Source organism: Oncorhynchus mykiss, chromosome 21 (genome assembly GCF_013265735.2).
Source record: "Oncorhynchus mykiss isolate Arlee chromosome 21, USDA_OmykA_1.1, whole genome shotgun sequence".
Taxonomy (NCBI): domain Eukaryota; kingdom Metazoa; phylum Chordata; class Actinopteri; order Salmoniformes; family Salmonidae; genus Oncorhynchus; species Oncorhynchus mykiss.
In genome coordinates this window covers 46481450-46504387 of record NC_048585.1, presented here as the reverse complement: position 1 = coordinate 46504387, position 22938 = coordinate 46481450, and the positions used below count along the sequence as shown (strand labels likewise).

General features: G+C 42.1%; 1 protein-coding gene across 1 annotated transcript in view; it reads left to right on the top strand.

Annotated features, from left to right (window-relative positions):
* LOC110500599 (phospholipid-transporting ATPase ABCA1) overlaps nucleotides 1-22938 on the top strand; it is a 223800-nt gene that overhangs the window by 77121 nt on the left and 123741 nt on the right. Inside the window, exons 15-18 of the mRNA XM_036956518.1 lie at nucleotides 643-857; nucleotides 2484-2562; nucleotides 13310-13512; nucleotides 18764-18812. Coding sequence (XP_036812413.1) covers nucleotides 643-857; nucleotides 2484-2562; nucleotides 13310-13512; nucleotides 18764-18812 — 546 coding nt within the window. The remainder of the gene's footprint in view (nucleotides 1-642; nucleotides 858-2483; nucleotides 2563-13309; nucleotides 13513-18763; nucleotides 18813-22938) is intronic.

Below are 22938 nucleotides of genomic sequence, written 5' to 3'. Positions count from 1 at the left end.
TAAGCAGGCTCCGGTGTCATATAGATTCTCTGTGGTTGTGATTTGGTTTCTCTCAAATAACTTCTGCTGACAAAAATTGAAACTTAAAAAATGTTAGGAAACACAGCAAAGGAATGGTCTATGCGACATTTTATGTTGGGTCTATGCATAATTTTATGTTGGTTACTTTGTATTATATTCAGGTATGTATGTATGTGTATGTAGTTGTTGTTGTTTCTTACTTGATTTGGAAGGAAGACTGGTATTGCAGAATTTGTCCTTTGTTCCAGATTCCATCCCACACACAATCTCGTTGCTTCGAATACAACTACAGTAGGCTATGACTTGCAAACCCAGAGGGGTGTACAATGAGGAAATAAGCACAACACCACAATATGGAAACAGATTGCAGACTTGGCTCTGTTCAAAGACTTTACATTTATTATAATTTTTTGGTCCAATTTATGTATTTCTCAAGATGGTTGACAGAACAAACAAACTAGTTCCAGAGCACTGACTCACACACATGTACACAAACTCACTCTTACTTTCTCTTTATTTTTGTCTGTCTCACACACATACACAAACACAGTCCACCTACACTCCAAATTGGGCCCATTGAGTGAAATCAATAGTTTTGTTGGCTCCATCTTTCCCCTGCAGGTCGCACAATCATCCTCTCCACTCATCACATGGATGAGGCCGACATCTTGGGAGACCGCATTGCCATTATCTCTCACGGCAAGATGTGTTGTTACGGCTCCTCCCTGTTCCTGAAAAAATACTTTGGCAGTGGCTACTACCTCACTCTGGTCAAGGCCGGAAATGAGCAAATTACCAACGAGCGCAGCGGAGTCAAGCAGGGCCAGGAGAAAGAGGTAAATGGAGTAGGGTGAAGATGGCCCTAGACACTGATCTTGGGTCAGTTTTGCATTTTAACATAGGTTAAAGGTTTGGAATAGGTGAGGGGAATCTGATCCTCAATCTGTACCTAGGGGAAACATCAGGAAACATCACACCAGACCAAGGTAAATACTAAAAAAACGGTGCTGCATTTTGCTGTCTGTTTTGGGACTATGACATTTTGTTCTCGTGTTGTATTGATAACAAATCAATATGATTGCTAATAACAGTTGAAATAACAAAATGAAAAATGGTTCTCTATTTAGGAAATGATGGAGCTGGGTGAACTCCACACATGACACTTTGGTATCGAAAATGACAGATAAGCAAGTGTTACCCAGCAAAAAAAATCCCAACTTTTGTTTCATTTTGATTGGCTATGAGTTTTCACCATAGTTTCATTTGGCCAATGTGAGCTAAACATGTAACTCTGGTGCATATTGATGTCTGATCCCACATTGGAAAACATCATGACACCAATCTATAATTCACCGATAATGATCATTTGTTTGACTTTTTGCATCTGGCGGGAAGCACTCCAATAGTAAGCTCTAAGACACATCAGCAACATTTGCCACACACTCCATTATCGACAAGATTCCTGTGACTTTCCAGAGTGAAAGTTGCCCTCCCCTGTAATGATCTGTGTTTAGTCTCCCCCAGCATGAGAATTGGCAGACACCTCCGCACTGGATGATACTAATTGTCATGAGGGAGGGGGGGAACGAGTTTCTTGATCTAGCTCCTTGCAGTGCCTTGCACACGGTTTTAATCAATAGGAGCAAATTAACAAGATGCACCGATGCAAGCAGGGTTACAGCAATTACCATTAGTCTACAGGGCCTTTGTGGAGAGTGGAGTAATTTGTAAAAAAAAAGAAAAAAAAATCATAGTAAGAACAAACAAACACATTTTGCAAAGAGAGCCTTCATGCTCCCCCAAAATGACTTGCTACATCAGCCCACTGGTGCAGACAGCAGCTAAGCATAAGCCTTAGGACTTGGCCTGTAGTTCTCATAAAAACCTAATTTAATGCTGCCCATTCTGTCCGTTGACTGGAAAGTTGTGCCAATGCTACCATCCAGGTTTTCAAACTTGGGTCGCCTGCACCACTGTGTTATCACATTGAGCTAAATCTTAGGCTTTAGCTTGGGGTAGATAACACACGTCTTCAGGTCTCTGGCCAGGTTACTCATTATATATGGGATTTTGTATTTGCTAAATTAAATGAGTTCATATCATGAACTCATGATACGATGGTTGAGTGAATAATATGATACATGTGCGGTGTCCATATTAGGATAGCCTCAGTCTTAGTATGACTTCTTCCAATCTCAGCAGGCCTGCTGAGGCTGCCCTAATATGGGCAACTTATACAGTTTATGATGGTTTGTAGTGGATCCCCCTTACAACTTCTCGGTATATGGTAAGTACAGCATCTGTTGGTGCTGACAGCCAAACTTAGCTCTAATGAAACACTAACGAGTTGGATCACTGTGGTAATTCCATTAATATGAGATATGAGGGGAGAATTGTGGAGGTGATAATCAGTCTGAGAGCTCTACCGTAATGATGAATACTTTAACATTTCTCTCTAATAGGAGACGGATGAGCCCTTGAGGAGAACCAGTCTGGATGAAGGGATTGCAAGCCAGAACTGGAGCAACTCTGACCCCACAGGTAGAACCAGCAATAACACCACCTAATTTATCCATATTATATTTGGCTATATCCAAACTAATAATGTAATTGAATAAATGACTAGAAGTCCTACTGAGACTGAGGCTGTCCTAATATGAACACCATACATACATCATATTATTTGCTCAGCCAACATATCATGAGTTCATAATAGTGCTTTTTCAAGTACTCAAAGCACTTAAAGTGGAACTGAGAGAGTTTGAGCTTCTTTACAGATACAAAACAGACAATCATAATATCATTCAAAAATATCAAATTTGTATTTTATCCTACATAACCAATTATATAAGAGGTTTTAAAAATAGGTTCTATTTGACTAAGCGTTTCATGACGTACACTAAGGCATTGTTGTCAGAGTAGATGGATGCAGTTCAATGCATGATATAATTCACCAATGCATTTCTTGGTAGTCCAAGAAATGGTACATTGTTTGCTGCCTCCATTCAGGATGCACTGTTTCAGTTTCATTGACTCAATATTTTGGACAAAAACAGACTAATTTAACTAAGGCTGGGAATGTCAATACAATCAAACTAGCAAAGGCAATGACTATAAGGCAGTCATAACGTGGCTCATGTCATTGGAGGAGTGGGTGCGTGACTGACTTTTCCCCTCATATCGTTCTTCGGTGTCTATACACAGCTAGAGATGCAGGTGTCATTTGGTTAGCTAGCAAGAACCTGAACGACTGTGTTATACAGTTAACATATCTCTTGCATTCGCAAATTCACTCTGGCTATCTACTCCGATATCAGAGCACTCTTGTCTGTGTGCCAGAGTGCAGAATAACTGATGAAATTATGAATGCGCAACAGCCACTGAATATGACCGGTGTCAGTAAACATAGGCAAAAAAGTAGTCACGAACGCTCTAGATAACATGTAAACAGTCTAACCAGCTCTGCTAGGGCGAGTAAAATGGTCAGTGAGATGTTCTCTCATTTGTGTCTGGAATTAGCAAGCTAGCCAACTTTAGCCAGTTAGCTTGGGTGCTTGGTTGGGACTAGGCAAGCTGCAGAAGGATGAGTAGGCTACAATTCCCCATCGTTTCAGTGTAATTTTTGACGGCCAACAAGAGGAAAAAGTTTGAGAGGGTTTATCTAATGTTCCTTACTGAGATTTTAGCTCATCTTGCTCAGGCTAGCATCAGTTGTTGATATTGTTGTTGTTGATGTGCATAACTGAGGGAGAGAGAGCCTACCTTTCATGGTTGTTTGATCAATAGGATTGTAAAGTTACCAAATGTAAGAGGACTCCCGGGGTGTTTACATATTTGCAGAAATCCATTCAGGTGTATTTTGTGGCTTTTGGCGAATGCGTTGTAATGATCTAAAGTCAAGCTGTTGCAACTGCCTGTAAACAAACAGTCCAGTTCTAAGTGAATGATGGCTAGCCCGTGTGGCAAATGGCTTGTTTGCATAAAGGCCTACTGTAGCTCTGATTGGCTATGGCGTATCGGTCTGCATGGACTCCAGTCCTGGACGGGACAAATGTTTTTTTTTTAGGTTTTATTTACTGCAGGATCTATTAATTGTCCAAACGCATGGCCGCTTTCCAACTCTATATTGCTAAAGAATTTTCAGAAAATGCCTTAGTATAAGTAATTCCCAAATTTTTTAAGAATTTATGAAAATGTGAAAATGACCATATCTAAGTGCTGGCTTGTCAGATATATATTTTTTAAGTGCCATATTCTTCCTGGGGTGAATATAAACATATTTTAATCAAATTTAATCTTGCTAAATGCTGTCAGTTCCACTTTAAAATTGGACGTTGTGGATCTCACCACCACACATCAGCTATCACAGGAAAGAGAGAAGAAGGAGGGGCTAAAAGTCTGACTGGCTGTAGAATGTCATGTCAGCAGTTGATTGTCTGCTCCTTTTCAGGTGACAGTGACATCTCTAAGTACTCTAGTCCTCTCTCTCCTCTCTCTCTCTCTCTCTCTCTCTCTCTCTCTCTCTCGCTCTCTCTCTCTCTCTCTGAGATCTGTGACACTAGCTAGTGGGTCTGATTTCCCAACCAGTCAGTTCTCTCTCTCTCTCTCTCTCTCTCTCTCTCGCTCTCTCGCTCTCTCTCTCTCTCTCTCTCTCTCTCTGATATCTGTGACACTAGCTAGTGGGTCTGATTTCCCAACCAGAGTCAGTTCTCTCTCTCTCGCTCGCTCTCTCTCTCTCTCTCTCTCTCTCTCTCTCTCTCAGAGATCTGTGACACTAGCTAGTCGGTCTGATTTCCCAACCAGAGTCAGTACTGACCAGAGGCCTAATCAGTAGTAGAGCAGCCTTGGTCTTTTAAATTCAATTTTCGACTTGGAATCATGATCAAGGATCAAAGCGATTGGATGTGGGACTGGATTGTACATATCATGTGGGAAAAAAGACTGGATTTCTATTGATGATGAGCGTAAGGGTGAGAGTGAGTGTGACGGTGGGAGTGAGGGTGAGTATGTATGAATATAATGACATGGCTTCATTTTAATCCATAACCAAACTACCTAAAACAACACAGCGTAACTTAAAAACACAGCGACCTTCCAAAGATATATTAAATCACATTCCCTCTATAGAATTGTCTGTGTATGTCATTTTTAGACTTAAACACAACACAGTTGTACATGACAAATATACAGTACAGCATGTGACAAATAAACTCAGCAAAAAAAGAAACATCCCCTTTTCAGGACCCTGTCTTTCAAAGATAATTCGTAAAAATCCAAATAACTTCACAGATCTTCATTGTAAAGGGTTTAAACACTGTCTCCCATGGTTGTTCAATGAACCATAAACAATTAATGAACATGCACCAGTCGAACGGTCGAAAAAAGAGCTTGCAGACGGTAGGCAATTAAGGTCACAGTTATGAAAACTTAGGATACTAAAGAGGTCTTTCTACTGAGTCTGAAAAACCCCACAAGAAAGATGCCCAGGGTCCCTGCTCATCTGCGTGAACGTGCCTTAGGCATGCTGCAAGGAGGCATGAGGACTGCAGATGTGGCCAGGGCAATAAATTGCTGTGAGATGCCTAAGACAGTGCTACAGGGAGACAGGACGGACAGCTGATCGTCCTCGCAGTGGCAGACCACATGTAACAACACCTGCACAGAATCGGTATATACCTGAACATCACGCCTTCGGGACAGGTACAGGATGGCAACAAGGGGAAGACATTCTCCTCCCTCATGTGGTACCCTTCCTGCAGGCTCATCCTGACATGAGGCTCCAGCATGAAAATGCCACCAGCCATACTGCTTGTTCTGTGCGTGATTTCCTGCAAGACAGGAATGTCAGTGTTCTGCCATGGCCAGCGAAGAGCCCGGATCTCAATCCCATTGAGCACATCTTGGACCTGTTGGATCTGAGGGTGAGGGCTAGGGCCATTGCCCCCAGAAATGTCTGTGAACTTGCAGGTGCCTTGGTGGAAGAGAGGGGTAACATCTCAAAGCAAGAACTGGCAAATCTGGTGCAGTCCATGAGGAGGAGATGCACTGCAGTACTTAATGCAGCTGTTGGCCACACCAGATTTATCACCACATCAAATGTATTTATATAGCCCTTCGTACATCAGCTGATATCTCAAAGTGCTGTACAGAAACCCAGCCTAAAACCCCAAACAGCAAGCAATGCAGGTGTAGAAGCACGGTGGCTAGGAAAAACTCCCTAGAAAGGCCAAAACCTAGGAAGAAACCTAGAGAGGAACCAGGCTATGTGGGGGGGCAGTCCTCTTCTGGCTGTGCCGGGTGGAGATTATAACAGAACATGGCCAAGATGTTCAAATGTTCATAAATGACCAGCATGGTCGAATAATAATAAGGCAGAACAGTTGAAACTGGAGCAGCAGCACGGCCAGGTGGACTGGGAATAGCAAGGAGTCATCATGTTAGGTAGTCCTGGGGCATGGTCCTAGGGCTCAGGTCCTCCGAGAGAGAGAAAGAAAGAGAGAAGGAGATAATTAGAGAATGCACACTTAGATCCACACAGGACACCGATTTAGGACAGGAGAAGTACTCCAGATATAACAAACTGACCCTAGCCCCCCGACACATAAACTACTGCAGCATAAATACTGGAGGCTGAGACAGGAGGGGTCAGGAGACACTGTGGCCCCATCCGAGGACACCCCCGGACAGGGCCAAACAGGAAGGATATAACCCCACCCACTTTGCCAAAGCACAGCCCCCACACCACTAGAGGGATATCTTCAACCACCAACTTACCATCCTGAGACAAGGCTGAGTATAGCCCACAAAGATCTCCGCCATGGCACAACCCAAGGGGGGGTGCCAACCCAGACAGGATGACTACATCAGTGAATCAACCCACTCAGGTGACGCACCCCTTCCAGGGACGGCATGAGAGAGCCCCAGTAAGCCAGTGACTCAGCCCCTGTAATAGGGTTAGAGACAGAGAATCCCAGTGGAAAGAGGGGAACCATCCCAGGCAGAGACAGCAAGGGCGGTTCGTTGCTCCAGAGCCTTTCCGTTCACCTTTCCACTCCTGTGCCAGACTACACTCAATCATATGACCCACTGAAGAGATGAGTCTTCAGTAAAGACTTAAAGGTTGAGACCGAGTTTCGGTCTCTGACATGGGTAGGCAGACCGTTCCATAAAAATTGAGCTCTATAGGAGAAAGCCCTGCCTCCAGCTGTTTGCTTAGAAATTCTAGGGACAATTAGGAGGCCTGCGTCTTGTGACCGTAGCGTACGCGTAGGTATGTACGGCAGGACCAAATCAGAGAGATAGGTAGGAGCAAGCCCATGTAATGCTTTGTAGGTTAGCAGTAAAACCTTGAAATCAGCCCTTGCTTTTACAGGAAGCAAGTGTAGGGAGGCTAGCACTGGAGTAATATGATCACATTTTTTGGTTCTAGTCAGGATTCTAGCAGCCGTATTTAGCACTAACTGAAGTTTATTTAGTGCTTTATCCGGGTAGCCGGAAAGTAGAGCATTGCAGTAGTCTAACCTAGAAGTGACAAAAGCATGGATTAATTGTTCTGCATCATTTTTGGACAGAAAGTTTCACATTTTTGCAATGTTACGTAGATGGAAAAAAGCTGTCCTTGAAATGGTCTTGATATGTTCTTCAAAAGAGAGATCAGGGTCCAGAGTAACGCCGAGGTCCTTCAGTTTTATTTGAGACGACTGTACAACCATTAAGATTAATTGTCAGATTCAACAGAAGATCTCTTTGTTTCTTGGGACCTAGGACAAGCATCTCTGTTTTGTCCAAGTTTAAAAGTAGAACGTTTGCAGCCATCCACTTCCTTTTGTCTGAAACACATGCTTCTAGCAAGGGCAATTTCGGGGCTTCACCATGTTTCATTGAAATGTACAGCTGTGTGTTATCCGCATAGCAGTGAAAGTTAACATTATGTTTTCGAATAACATTCCCAAGAGGTAAAATATATAGTGAAAACAATAGTGGTCCTAAAACGGAACCTTGAGGAACACCGAAATTTACAGTTGATTTGTCAGATGACAAACCATTCACAGAGACAAACTGATATCTTTCCGACAGATAAGATCTAAACCAGGCCAGAACTTGTCCGTGTAGACCAATTTGGGTTTCCAATCTCTCCAAAAGAATGTGGTGATCGATGGTATCAAAAGCAGCACTAAGGTCTAGGAGCACGAGGACAGATGCAGAGCCTCGGTCCGATGCCATTAAAATGTAATTTACCACCTTCACAAGTGCCGTCTCAGTGCTATGATGGGGTCTAAAACCAGACTGAAGCATTTCGTATACATTGTTTGTCTTCAGGAAGGCAGTGAGTTGCTGCGCAACAGCCTTTTTTAAAATTTTTGAGAGGAATGGAAGATTCGATATAGGCCGATAGTTTTTTATATTTTCTGGGTCAAGGTCTGGCTTTTTCAAGAGAGGCTTTATTACTGCCACTATTAGTGAGTTTGGTACACATCCGGTGGATAGAGAGCCGTTTATTATGTTCAACATAGGAGGGCCAAGCACAGGAAGCAGCTCTTTCAGTAGTTTAGTTGGAATAGCTGTAGCTTGCAGCTTGAAGGTTTAGAGGCCATGATTATTTTCATCATTGTGTCAAGAGATATAGTACTAAAACACTTGAGCGTCTCTCTTGATCCTAGGTCCTGGCAGAGTTGTGCAGTCTCAGGACAACCGAGCTTTGAAGGAATACGCATATTTAAAGAGGAGTCCGTAATTTGCTTTCTAATAATCATAATTTTTTCCTCAAAGAAGTTCATGAATTTATCACTGCTAAAGTGAAAGTCATCCTCTCTTGGGGAATGCTGCTTTTTAGTTAGCTTTCCGACAGTATCAAAAAGGAATTTCAGATTGATCTTATTTTCCTCAATTAAGTTAGAAAAATAGGATGATCGAGCAGCAGTAAGGGCTCTTCGGTACTGTCTTTCCAAGCTAGTCGGAAGACTTCCAGTTTGGTGTGGCGCCATTTCCGTTCCAATTTTCTGGAAGCTTGCTTCAGAGCTCGGGTATTTTCTGTGTACCAGGGAGCTAGTTTCTTATGAGAAATGTTTTTCGTTTTTAGGTGTGCAACTGCATCTAGGGTATTGTGCAAGGTTAAATTGAGTTCCTCAGTTAAGTGGTTAACTGATTTTTGTCCTCTGGCGTCCTTGGGTAGACAGAGGGAATCTGGAAGGACATCAAGGAATCTTTGTGTTGTCTGTGAATTTATAGCACGACTTTTGATGGTCCTTGGTTGGGTTCTGAGCAGATTATTTGTTGCAATTGCAAACGTAATAAAATGGTGGTCCGATAGTCCAGGATTATGAGGAAAAACATTAAGATCCACAACATTTATTCCATGGGACAAAACTAGGTCCAGAGTGTGACAGTGGGTCCAGAGACATGTTGGACAAAACCCACTGAGTCGATGATGGCTCCGAAAGCCTTTTGGAGTGGGTCTGTGGACTTTTCCATGTGAATATTAAAGTCACCAAAGATTAGAATATTATCTGCTATGACTACAAGGTCCGATAGAAATTCAGGGAACTCAGTGAAGAACGCTGTATATGGCCCAGGAGGCCTGTAAACAGTAGCTATAAAAAGTGATTGAGTAGGTTGCACAGATTTCATGACTAGAAGCTCAAAAGAAGAAAACGCCATATTTTTTTTTGTAAATTGAAATTTGCTATCGTAAATGTTAGCAACACCTCCGCCTTTGCGGGATGCACGGGGGATATGGTCACTAGTGTAGCCAGGAGGTGAGGCCTCATTTAACACAGTAAATTCATCAGGCTTAAGCCATGTTTCAGTCAGGTCAATCACATCAATATTATGATCAGTGATTAGTTAATTGACTATAATTGCCTTTGAAGTAAGGGATCTAACATTAAGTAGCACCATTGTGAGATGTGAGGTATCATGATCTCTTTCAATAATGACAGGAATGGAGGTGGTCTTTATCCTAGTGAGATTACTAAGGCGAACACCGCCATGTTTAGTTTTGCCCAACCTAGGTCGAGGCACAGACACAGTCTCAATGGTGATAGCTGAGCTGACTACACTGACTGTGCTAGTGGCAGACTCCACTATGCTGGCAGGCTGGCTAACAGCCTGCTGCCTGGCCTGCACCCTCAGATACTGACTGTTACTTTTGATTTTGACCCCCCTTTGTTCAGGGACACATTATTCCATTTATGTTAGTCACATGTCAGTGGAACTTGTTCAGTTTATGTCTAAGTTGTTGAATCTTGTTATGTTCATACAAATATTTACACATGTTAAGTTTGCTGAAAATATTCGCAGTTGACAGTGAGAGGATGTTTATTTATTTGCTGAGTTTATATCATAATTCAAACAATGACAACCCCTTTGTATTACAACTAAACTACACACAAGTAGTTAAGCCAAATGTGTGAAGACGATCCGGTTTCTGACCTCCTCATAAAGCCAAGGTCTCACTTGGTTAAGCAGCTGTAGTTATATATGCCAGCAGCATACCACCCTGCATCCCACTGCTGGCTTGACTCTGATGCTTAGCAGGGTTGGTCGCTGGATGGGAGACCAGATGCTGCTATAAGTAGTGTTGGAGGGGCAGTAGGAGGCACTCTTTCCTCTGGTCTAATAAAGTATCACAATGCTCCAGGGCAGAGATGGGGGACATTGCAGGGTGCCGTCTTTCGGATGTGATGTTAAACGGGTGTCATGACTCTCTGTGTTCACTAAAGATCCCATGACACTTATTGTAAGAGTAGGAGTTTTAACCCTGGTGTCCTGGCTAAATTCACAATTTTTTCACCTTATTTAACTTGGTAGGCCAGTTGAGAACAAGATCTCATTTACAACTGCGACCTGGCCAAGATAAAGCAAAGCAGTGCGAGAAAAACAACAACACAGAGTTGCACATGAGATAAACAAACATACTGTCAATAACACAATAATCATAATCACCTAATCATCCACAGCCTCCAATTGGCTCATTCATCCCCTGTAACTATTCCCCTGGCTGTTGCTGTAAGTGAGAACGTATTCTCATTCAACTTACCTGGCAAAATATATATATATAAAAATCAATTGGAGGTGGTGATGTTTTCTTGGGCTGCATCCCAAATGAAACCTTGTTCCTTATGTACTTATGATCATTTGAGATTTGCTCTTTAGATATCGTGATGATGATAATAATGAATTACACTTTTATAGTGCTTTTCATTACAATCTCAAAGCGCTTATGATGAGGAACTAACAAGATACAGCAATTTTGGTCTCTCTTTGGAGATTTTGAAATCTTCCATAGCTATGTTTTGCCGGTTTATGCAAAACTCAAAAAACCCAGTGTCCCTTAACTCTGATGATGACCCTTGATGAGAAACAGATTCACCACTTTTGAAAAACTATTTGTTGTTGTCCTCAATGATTCTAAATGCAGTGTATTCACTTTTAAAAGCTGTTGGGGCTAGGGGGCAGCATATACACTTTTGGATGAAATGCGTGCCCAGAGTAAACTGCCTCCTACTCTTTCCCAGATGGGAATATATGCATATTATTACTGGTGGATAGAAAACACTCTGAAGTTTCTAAAACGGTTTGAATTATGTCTGTGAGTATAACAGAACTCATATGGCAGACAAAATTCTGAGAAGAAATCCAAACAGGAAGTGAGAACTCAATTTTGAAAAACAGTGCCATTTGATGTCCATCTTAGATATGGATGAGCATGCACTTCCTAGGGCTTCCACAAGATGTCACCGTCTTTAGATTCTGGTTGTATGATTCTATTAGAAAGGAGGGGCTCATAATAGCTCTTTGAGTAGGTGATCTGGAAGAAAGCCTCAGTCTCATTGCAGGCGGTCACAAGAGTGTTCTTGAGTTCCAATACGTTTCTTCAGACAATGAAATTCTCCAGTTGGAACCTTATTGCTGATTAATGTTTAAAACATCCTAAATATGGATTGCATACATCATTTGACTTGTTTCTACGACCTGTAACGGAACTTTTTGAGTTTTTGTCTGGAGGAATTGCTCGTGCTTTTTGAGGCTTGAATGCTGGGCTGAACAAGCTAACAACAAGTGGCTAAATGATGGGCTTTTTGGAACTTTATGGAACAAATCAGTCATTTATTGTCGAACTGGGATTCCTGGAACTGCCTTCTGATGAAGATATTCAAAGGTAAGTGAATATTTATAGTGTTTTGTGTAGCTTCTGTTGACGCCAAAATGGCGGCTATTTCTTTGGGTTCTGAGCGCCGTTCTCAGATTATTATTTTTCTGTAAAGTAAAAAAAAAAATCTGACACAGCGGTTGCATAGAGGATACGTTTGTCTTTAATTCTGTGAATAACACTTGCATCTTTTATCAATGTTTATTGTGAGTATTTCTGCAAAATCACCGGATGTTTTGGAATCAAAACATTACTGCACGTAACGCGCTAATGTAAACAGAGATTTTTATATATATATATATATATATATATATATATATATATATATATATATATATATATATATAAATCTCAGTTTACATATATGCACATTATCGAACAAAACACACAATACATGTATAACATGATGTCCTATGAGTGTCATCTGATGGAGATAATCAAAGGTTAGTGATTCATTTTATCTATATTTATGCTTTTGTGACTGTGAAAAATTGCTGTGTATGTTTTTGAATTTGGTGGTCATCTAACATAAATATATGTTGTGTTTTCGCTGTAAAACATTTTAAAAATCGGACACGATGGGTAGATTAACAAGATGTTTGTCTTTCATTTGCTCTATTGGACTTGTTAATGTGTGAAAGTTAAATATGTCTAAAGAATATTTTTTTCAGCTGAATGGGAGGGGGTGTTCCCTTTAGGGAACTCCTTGTGCCCCAACAGGTTTTAAATATGTGAATTGAAATACAGGTAACTGCCAAAATAAAGGAAACACCAACATAAGGTGTCTTAAAAGGACTTTGGGCCACCACGAGCTGCAGAACAGCTACAATGCACCTTAGCATAGATTCTACAAGTGTCTGGAACTCTACTGGAGGGATGTGACACCATGGTAGCCAAAATATTGGGCAACTGGGCATTTTTTTACATGACCCTAAGCATGATGGGAGTAACTCAGAAACCACACCTGTGTGGAAGCACCGGCTTTCAATATACTTTGAATCCCTAATTTAAGCATTTATTTTATTTTGGCAGTTACCATACATGAAGCACAACAATATGACATAACAATAAGATATTGTTGTTTCTGTATTTCCTTTTCATACATCCATGTCGTCCTTCCTGTTTCACTTCATGTAGAGCTTACAGCTGTCAGTAAGCTGGTGCGTCGGCATGTTCCCGAGGCAGTGTTCCTGGAGAGCATCGGCCAGGAGATCACCTACATCCTGCCTTACAGCGGGGCCAAGGATGGCACCTTCGCCCTCCTTTTCAAAGAGCTGGACCTGGAGATGGCTGACATTGGCTTCACCAACTACGGCATCTCGGATACCACACTAGAGGAGGTATGAGGCGGACGAAACACACACACGCATGTACGCAGGCATCACATACACAGACTCGCACACAAGCTTCACATGCAAGTGCATACACACGCACACGTATACACACTGCATTGTTGGGTTTAGAGCTTGCAAGAAAGGAATTTCACTGTACAGTCGTGGCCGAAAGTTTTGAGAATGACACAAATATTCATTTTCACAGTCTGCTGCCTGAGTTTGTATGATGGCAATTTGCATATACTCCAAAATGTTATGAAGAGTGATTAGATGAATTGCAATTAATTGCAAAGTCCCTCTTTGACATGCAAATTAACTGAATCCCCAAAAAACATGTCCACTGCATTTCAACCCTGCCACAAAAGGACCAGCTGACATTATGTCAGTGATTCTCTCTTTAACACAGGTGTGAGTGTTGATGAGGACAAGGCTGGAGATCACTCTGTCATGCTGATTGAGTTCGAATAACAGACTGGAAGCTTCAAAAGGAGGGTGGTGCTTGGAATCACTGTTCTTCCTCTGTCAACCATGGTTACCTGGAAGGAAACACGTGCCGTCATCATTGCATTGCACAAAAAGGGCTTCACAGGCAAGGATATTGTTGCCAGTAAGATTGCACCTAATTCAACCATTTATCGGATCATCAAGAACTTCAAGGAGAGCAGTTCAATTGTTGTGAAGAAGGCTTCAGGGTGCCCAAGAAAGTCCAGCAGGCGCAAGGACCGTCTCCTAAAGTAGTACCTTCTCTGCTATGCAATCTGGTTTCAGAGCTGGTCATGGGTGCACAACTCAGCCACGATCAAGGTCCTAAACGATATTATAACCGCCATCGATAAGAGTACTTACCGTGCAGCCGTATTCATCGACCTGGCCAAGGCTTTTGACTGTCAATCACCACATTCTTATCGGCAGCCTCAACAGACTCAACGGCAGACTCCAGCATCACTACTATGGACGGTTCTGACTTAGAATATGTGGACAACTACAAATACCTAGGTGTCTGGTTAGACTGTAAACTCTCCTTTCAGACTCACATTAAGCCTCTCCAATCCAAAATTAAATCTAGAATAGGCTTTCTATTTCACAACAAAGAATCCTTCACTCATGCTGCCAAACATACCCTCGTAAAAATGACCATCCTACTGATCCTCGACTTCTGCAATGTAATTTATAAAATAGGGTGGGTAGCCTCCAACACTCTACTCAACAAATTGGGTGCAGTCTATCACAGTGCCATCCGTTTTGTCACCAAATCCACTGCGACCTGTACGCACTCGTTGGCTGGCCATCGCTTCATACTTGTCGCCAAACCCACTGGCTACAGGTCATCTACAAATGTCTGCTAGGTAAAGCCCCACCTTATCTCAGCTCACTGGTCACCATAGCAGCACCCACTCGTAGCACGCGCTACAGCAGGGATATCTCACTGGTCACCCCCAAAGCCAATTCCTTATTTGGCCGCTTTCCTTCCAGTTCTCTGCTGCCAATGACTGGAACGAACTGCAAAAATCACTGAAGCTGGAGACATATCTCCTTCACTAGCTTTAAGCACCAGCAGTCAGAGCAGCTCACAGATCACTGCACCTGTACATAGCCCAACTGTTAACAGCCAACTACCTCATCACCGTAGTCTATTTATTTATTTATCTTGCTCTTTTGCACCCCATCTCTACTTGCACATTCATCTTCTGCACATCTACCACTCCAGTGTTTAATTGCTCTATTGTAATTACTTCGCCACCATGGCCTATTTATTGCCGTACCTCCCTTATCTTACCTCATTTGCACTCACTGTATATAGACTTTTCTTTTTTATACTGTATTATTGACTGTATGTTTGTTTATTCCATGTGTAACTCTGTGTTGTTGTATGTGTCGAACTACTGTGCTTTATCTTGGCCAGGTCACAGTTGTAAATAAGAACTTGTTCTCAAATAGCCTACCTGGTTAAATAAAGGTGAAATAAAACAATTCAGCTGCAGGATCGGGGCACCACCAGTACAGAACTTGCTCAGGAATGGCAGCAGGCAGGTGTGAGTGCATCTGCATGCACAGTGAGGCGAAGACTTTTGGAATATGGCCTGGTGTCAAGAAGGGCAGCAAAGAAGCCACTTCTCTCCAGGAAAAACATCAAGGACAGACTGATATTCTGCAAAAGGTACAGGGATTGGACTGCTGAGGACTGGTGTAAAGTCATTTTCTCTGTTGAATCCCCTTTCCGAGTGTTTGTGGCATCCGGAAAAAAGCTTGTCCGGAGAAGACAAGGTGAGCTCTACCATCAGTTCTGTGTCATGCCAACAGTAAAGCATCCTGAGACCATTCATTTGTGGGGTCGCTTCTCAGCCAAGGGAGTGGGCTCACTCACAATTTTGCCTAAGAACACAGCCATGGATAAAGAATGGTACCAACACATCCTCCGAGAGCAACTTCCCCCAACCATCCAGGAACAGTTTGGTGAGAAATAATGCCTTTTCCAGCATGATGGAGCACCTTGCCATAAGGCAAAAGTGATAACTAAGTGGCTTGGGGTACAAAACATCGATATTTTGGGTCCATGGCCAGGAAACTCCCCAGACCTTAATCCCATTGAGAACTTGTGGTCAACCCTCAAGAGGCGGGTGGACAAACAAAAAAACACAAATTATGACAAACTCCAAGCATTGATTATGCAAGAATGGGCTCCCATCAGTCAGGATGTGGCCCAGAAGTTAATTGACAGCATGCCAGGGCAGATTGCAGAGGTCTTGAAAAAGTAGGGTCAACATTGCAAATATTGACTCTTTGCATCAACTTCATGTAGTTGTCAATAAAAGCCTTTGACACTTATGAAATGCTTGTAATTATACTTCAGTATTCCATAGTAACATCTGACAAAAATATCTAAAGACACTGAAGCAGCAAACTTTGTGAAAATTTATATTTGTGTCATTCTCAAAACCTTTGGCCACGACTGTACTTTAAAACTTTAAAAACTTGAAACACACACACACACACACACACACACACACACACACACACACACACACACACACACACTGCTCTCTCCTGAACAAACCAAATGCTTAGTATGCCAAGGATAGTGTTGGATTATGTCTGTAGGCAGGCACATACCACTAAGTTACTGTTGTCAAACACAACTAATATGTCTCAGAAATTTTTGTCAGATGAAGATGCCCTGCGGGCATTGTGAATAATTCCTTTTCAACGTATCACATTCAGACACAAGGTTATGCTGGTGGAGTCTACTGCATATATCTACTTAGAGAAGGGAGATTAGATGTCAGTTGGTGGTATTTCTAGTGTGTGTGTGTGTGTGTGTGTGTCCGTGTGTGTGTGTGTGCATGTGCTACTAGTGCGCGGGTCCAGTGGTGGAGAAAGTACTCATTTGTCATATTTGAGTAATACATTTGAGTAATAAATAATAAATAAATACCTTATTTTGTTTTAAATATACTTAAGTATCAAAAGTAAATGGAATTGCTAAAATATACTTAAGTTTTAACAGTAAAAGTATTAATAATTTTTAATTCCTTACATTATGCAAACCAGACTGCACAATTTCCAGTTTTTTATTCATTTACAGATAGCCAGGGGCACTCTACAACACTCAGACATGAATTTATAAACAAAGCATTTGTGTTTAGTGAGTCCGCTAGATCAGAGGCATTGGGATGACCAGGTGTGTGAATTGGACCATTTTCCTGTCAAAATGTAACGACTACTTTTTGGTGTCAGTAAAAAGTACATTATTGGAGTAAAAAGTACATTATTCTTTTTAGGAATGTAGTGAAGTGAAAGTGAAACCTGGCAAAAAATGTAAATAGTAAAGTCCGTATTTTTACTTAAGTACTTTACACCACTGCGCGTGTCAGCTGTTTATTCACCCGCACCTGCCCGCAATTGCTAATAACCCATCCGCAACCGCCGATTATATGTGATAAAGTGAAAATCTGAGGCCGCCACCCGACCCTAACCATGTAAAATATGTTATAAGCCACAATCAAAGACAGTCGAATAATTTTTTTGACAGGGTTGCAGGATTATTTGGTTGTTGCCTGATTTAGATATGCTTCTACTCATAATTTAAGTCATTTTGATAGGCTGTTTGTTAGTCAACTTGTCTACTTTGATGCAGATTTTATGTGGTTGAAATACTATCTGCTTTTATAATCCTTTTATGATGAAGACAGCACCTTCCATTTAACACATCTGAACAGTAGGCTAAAGTTCCCTTGACGTGGCATAGGCCTATTTGAAGTGCCTTGTTGTGACTGTCGAATTTGTATAGTGCCTCACAATCATCACACATAACACTGCTATCATCCTCTTTTACCTCTTCACCAAATATTTTCCAAACATGACTTGTCTAGCCCCCCCTTCTCTTTATTTTAAACTCTCCTTTTGCAGCTTTTGTGTTATTGAATTAAACTCGAATGTCCTTCTTGGCTCCGTGGATTGGCGTTGACTTTTTCTACCAGTCCCCAAAAGCATTATTTGGCGCAAACAGTTAAGCCCTAAAGTTTATGCACTTATACCAGATAGCCTAAAATAATGAAAGAAAAACCTCAATGTAGCCTATGTTAATTGCACAAGAATTATACATTTATAGATTTTTTAAAGCTGTTGTTTCTCTTTTTATTCAACCCGCCACCCACCCACCCTTCAGCCACACAATATATAATGACCCTAAACCCATACGCCTCCCGGATATAACCGCAGGGACTGCGGGTCATGAGTCAACCAGCGGATCACTAGTGTTCGCGCATCTGTAATACAAGAGCATGGAGAAAGAAAGGACTGCTTGACAAAGGTTGACGTTTGTCATGAGGCTTGTCCTGGAGGCAGAAATGAGCGATTTACACTAGATAGGCCTGCTGCAAAGACAAAATAGCCTGTATTGTAAAAATTCATTCAAACAGTCATTTGCTTTTTCGTCTTAATTTTAAGGTTAGGGTTAGGCATAAGGGTTAGCGGTGAGGTTAAGTTTAGGGGTAAGTTTCAAATCTGATTTTATGACATTGTGGCTGTTCCAGCTAGTGACCACTCTGCAGAGCTACCTCCAGAACAAGATTAATGATGAAAAACGCTAACCTACCAATTTGTCATTGTAATGAATATAGAGCCCTTGTTTTTGTCATTACAGGAGTGCTGTCGATCATTTGTCTAATAACACACACAGAGGTCAAGTAATTTCACTGGAGATGATGATACTAAGCAATTTCATATCATGCTAATTATGCTGCGTTCCATCTCACAGATTTTCCTCAAAGTGGCGGAGGACACAGGTGTGGATGTGGAAATTCCAGGTAAATTGCAAGTTTTGCCGGTTGAGTGGAATTTGGGGGGGTTACAATGTAAATTGTAGTAGAATAGTTTAATCGTGGACTGATGATATGCAGTATAGACACAAACACTACCGTGTGTGTGTGCACATATACAGTTTACACACACACACACACACACACACCATTGAGAGTCTTCAAATCAGATCAAATCTAATTTTATTGTTCACATACACATGATTAGAAGATGTTAATGTTATGTTAATAAAGTGTAGCGAAATGCTTGTGCTTCTAGTTCCAACAGTGCAGTAATATCTAACAATTAATCTAACAATTACCCAACAACTACCTAATACACACAAATCTAAAGGGGTGAATGAGAATATGTACATATAAATAAACTCAGCAAAAAATAAAACGTCCTCTCACTGTCAACTGTTTATTTTCAGCAAACTTAACGTGTAAATATTTGTATGAGCATAACAAGACTCAACAACTGAGACATAACCTGAACAAATTCCACAGACAGGTGACTAGCCGAAATGTAATAATGTGACCCTGAACAAAGGGGAGGTCAAAATCAAAAGTAACAGTCAGTATCTGGTGTGGACACAAGCTGCAAAAAGTATTGCAGTGCATCTCCTCCTCATGCACTCCACCAGATTTTCCAGTTCTTGCTGTGAGATGTTACCCCTTCTTCCACCAAGGTACCTGCAAGTTCACGGACATTTCTTGGGGGGGATGGCCCTAGCACTCACCCTCCGATCCAACAGATCTCAGACATGCTCATTGGGATTGAAGAACACTTTTTGCCAGTCCTGTCTGGTCCAGCAAAGGTGGGTTTGTGCACAAAGACGACGTTGTTGCCTGTGATGTCTGGTGAGGACCTGCCTTACAACAGGCCTACAATCCCTCAGTCCATCTCTCAGCCTATTGGGGACAGTCTGAGCACTGATGGAGGGATTGTGCGTTCCTGGTGTAACTCGGGCAGTTGTTGCCATCCTGTACCTGTCCCGCAGGTGTGATGTTCGGATGTACCGATCCTGTGCAGGTGTTGTTACACGTGGTCTGCCACTGCAAGGACGATCAGCTGCCATCCTGTCTCCCTGTAGCACTGTCTTAGGCATCTCACAGTAAGGACATCGCAATTTGTTGCCCTGGCCACATCTGCAGTCCTCATGCCTCCTTGAGCAGGGACCCTGGGCATCTTTCTTGTCGTGTTTTTCAGAGTCAGTAGAAAGGCCTCTTTAGTGTCCTAAGTTTTCAGAACTGTGACCTTAATTGCCTACCATCTGTAAGCTGTTAGTGTCTTAATGGCCGTTCCACAGGTGCTCATTAATTGTTTATGGTTCATTGAAGAACCATGGGAAACAGTGTTTAAACCCTTTACAATGAAGATCTGTGACATTATTTGGATTTTTACAAATTATCTTTGAAAGACAGGGTCCTGAAAAAGGGACGTTTTTTTTGCTGAGTTTATAGGGATGAGTAATGGCCGAGCGGCATATAGATGATATAAAATACAGTATATACATATGATATGAGTAATATAAGATATGTAAACATTATTAAAGTGGTATTATTTAAAGTGGCATTGTTTAAAGTGACTAGTGTTTTTTATTGAAGTGGTCAGTGATTGGGTCTCAATGTAGGCAGCAGCCTCTCTGAGTTGGTGATTGCTGTTTAGCAATCTGATGGCCTTGAGATAAAATCTGTTTTCAGCCTCTCGGTCCCAGCTTTGATGCACCTGTACTGACCTCGCCTTTCTTGATGGTAGCAGTGTGAACAGGCAGTGGCTCGGGTGGTTGTTGTCCATGATGATAATTTTGGCCTTCCTGTGACATCGGGTGCTGTAAGTGTCACGGAGGGCAGTTAGTTTGCCTCCGTGATGCGTTGTGCAGACCGCTCCACCCTCTGGAGAGCCTTGCGGTTGAGGGCGGAGCAGTTGCCGTACCAGCCTATGATACAGCCCGACAGCATGCTCTCGATTGTGCATATGTGAAAGTTTGTCAGGGTTTTGGGTGACAAGCCACATTTCTCCTGTCCCCCTGTCTGTGTGGGTGGAGCATTTCAGTTTGTCTGTGATGTGTACGCCGAGGAACTTAAAACGTTCTACCTTCTCCACTGCTGTCCCTTCGAAGTGGATAGAGGGGTGCTCCCTCTGCTGTTTCCTGAAGTCCACGATCATCTCCTTTGTTTTGTTGACGTTGAGTGAGGGGTTGTTTTCCTGACACCACACTCCGAGTGCCCTGATCTCCTCTCTCTGTAGCCTGTCTCGTCGTCATTCGTGATCAAGCCCACTACTGTCGTCTGCAAACTTGATGTTTGAGTTGGAGGCGTGCATGGCCACGCAGTCGTGGGTGAACAGGGAGTATAGGAGGGGGCTAAGCACGCAATCTTGTGGGGCCCCAGTGTTGAGGGTCAGCGAAGTGGAGATGTTGTTTCCTGCCTTCACCATCTGTGGGCAGCCCGTCAGAAAGTCCAGGACCCAATTGAATGTGTACAGCTTGATGATGAGCTTGGAGGGTACTATGGTGTTGAATGTTGAGCTGTAGTCATTGAACAGCATTTTTACATGCAGTGGGGCAAAAAGGTATTTAGTCAGCCACCAATTGTGTAAGTTCTCCCACTTAAAAAGATGAGAGAGGCCTGTAATTTTCATCATAGGTACACTTCAACTATGACAGACAAAATTAGAAAAAAATCCATAAAGTCACATTGTAGTATTTTTTATGAATTTATTTGCAAATTATGGTGGAAAATAAGTATTTGGTCAATAACAAAAGTTTATCTCAATACTTTGTCATTGCCAACAAAGGGTATATAACAGAGGTCAAACGTTTTCTGTAAGTCTTAACAAGGTTTTCACACACTGTTGCTGGGATTTTGGCCCATTCCTCCATGCAGATCTCCTCTAGAGCAGTGATGTTTTGGGGCTGTTGCTGGGAAACACGGACTTTCAACTCCCTCCAAAGATTTTCTATGGGGTTGAGATCTGGAGACTGGCTAGGCCACTCCAGGACCTTGAAATGCTTCTTACGAAGCCACTCCTTCGTTGCCCGGGCGGTGTGTTTGGGATCATTGTCATGCTGAAAGACCCAGCCATGTTTCATCTTCAATGCCCTTGCTGATGGAAGGAGGTTTTCACTCAAAATCTCACAATACATGGCCCCATTCATTCTTTTCTTTACACGGATCAGTCGTCCTGGTCCCTTTGCAGAAAAACAGCCCCAAAGCATGATGTTTCCACCCCCATGCTTCACAGTAGGTATGGTGTTCTTTGGATGCAACTCAGCATTCTTTGTCCTCTAAACACGTCGAGTTGCGTTTTTACCAAAAAGTTATATTTTGGTTTCATCTGACCATATGACATTCTCCCAATCTTCTTCTGGATCATCCAAATGCTCTCTAGCAAACTTCAGACGGACCTGGACATGTACTGGCTTAAGCAGGGGGACACGTCTGGCACTGCAGGATTTGAATCCCTGGCAGCGTAGTGTGTAGGCTTTGTTACTTTGTTATAATTTTGACCCCACGGGGTGAGATCTTGCGTGGAGCCCCAGATCGAGGGAGATTATCAGTGGTCTTGTATGTCTTCTATTTCCTAATATTTGCTCCCACAGTTGATTTCTTCAAACCAAGCTGCTTACCTATTGCAGATTCAGTCTTCCCAGGCTGGTACAGGTCTACAATTTTGTTTCTGCTGTCCTTTGACAGCTCTTTGGTCTTGGAAATAGTGGAGTTTGGAGTGTGACTGTGAGGTTGTGGACAGGTGTCTTTTATACTGATAACAAGTTCAAACAGGTGCCATTAATACAGGTAACCTGTGGAGGACAGAGGAGCCTCTTAAAGAAGACGTTACAGGTCTGTGAGAGCCAGAAATCTTGCTTGTTTGTTGGTGACCAAATACTTATTTTCCACCATAATTTGCAAATAAATTCATAAAAAATCCTACAATGTGATTTTATGGATTTTTTTCTCTCATTTTGTCTGTCATAGTTGAAGTGTACCTATGATGAAAATTACAGGCCTCTCTCATCTTTTTAAGTGGGAGAACATGCACAATTGATGGCTGACTAAATACTTCTTTGCCCCACTGTAGGTATTCCTCTTGTTCAGATGGGATAGGGCAGTGTGCAGATTGATAGCG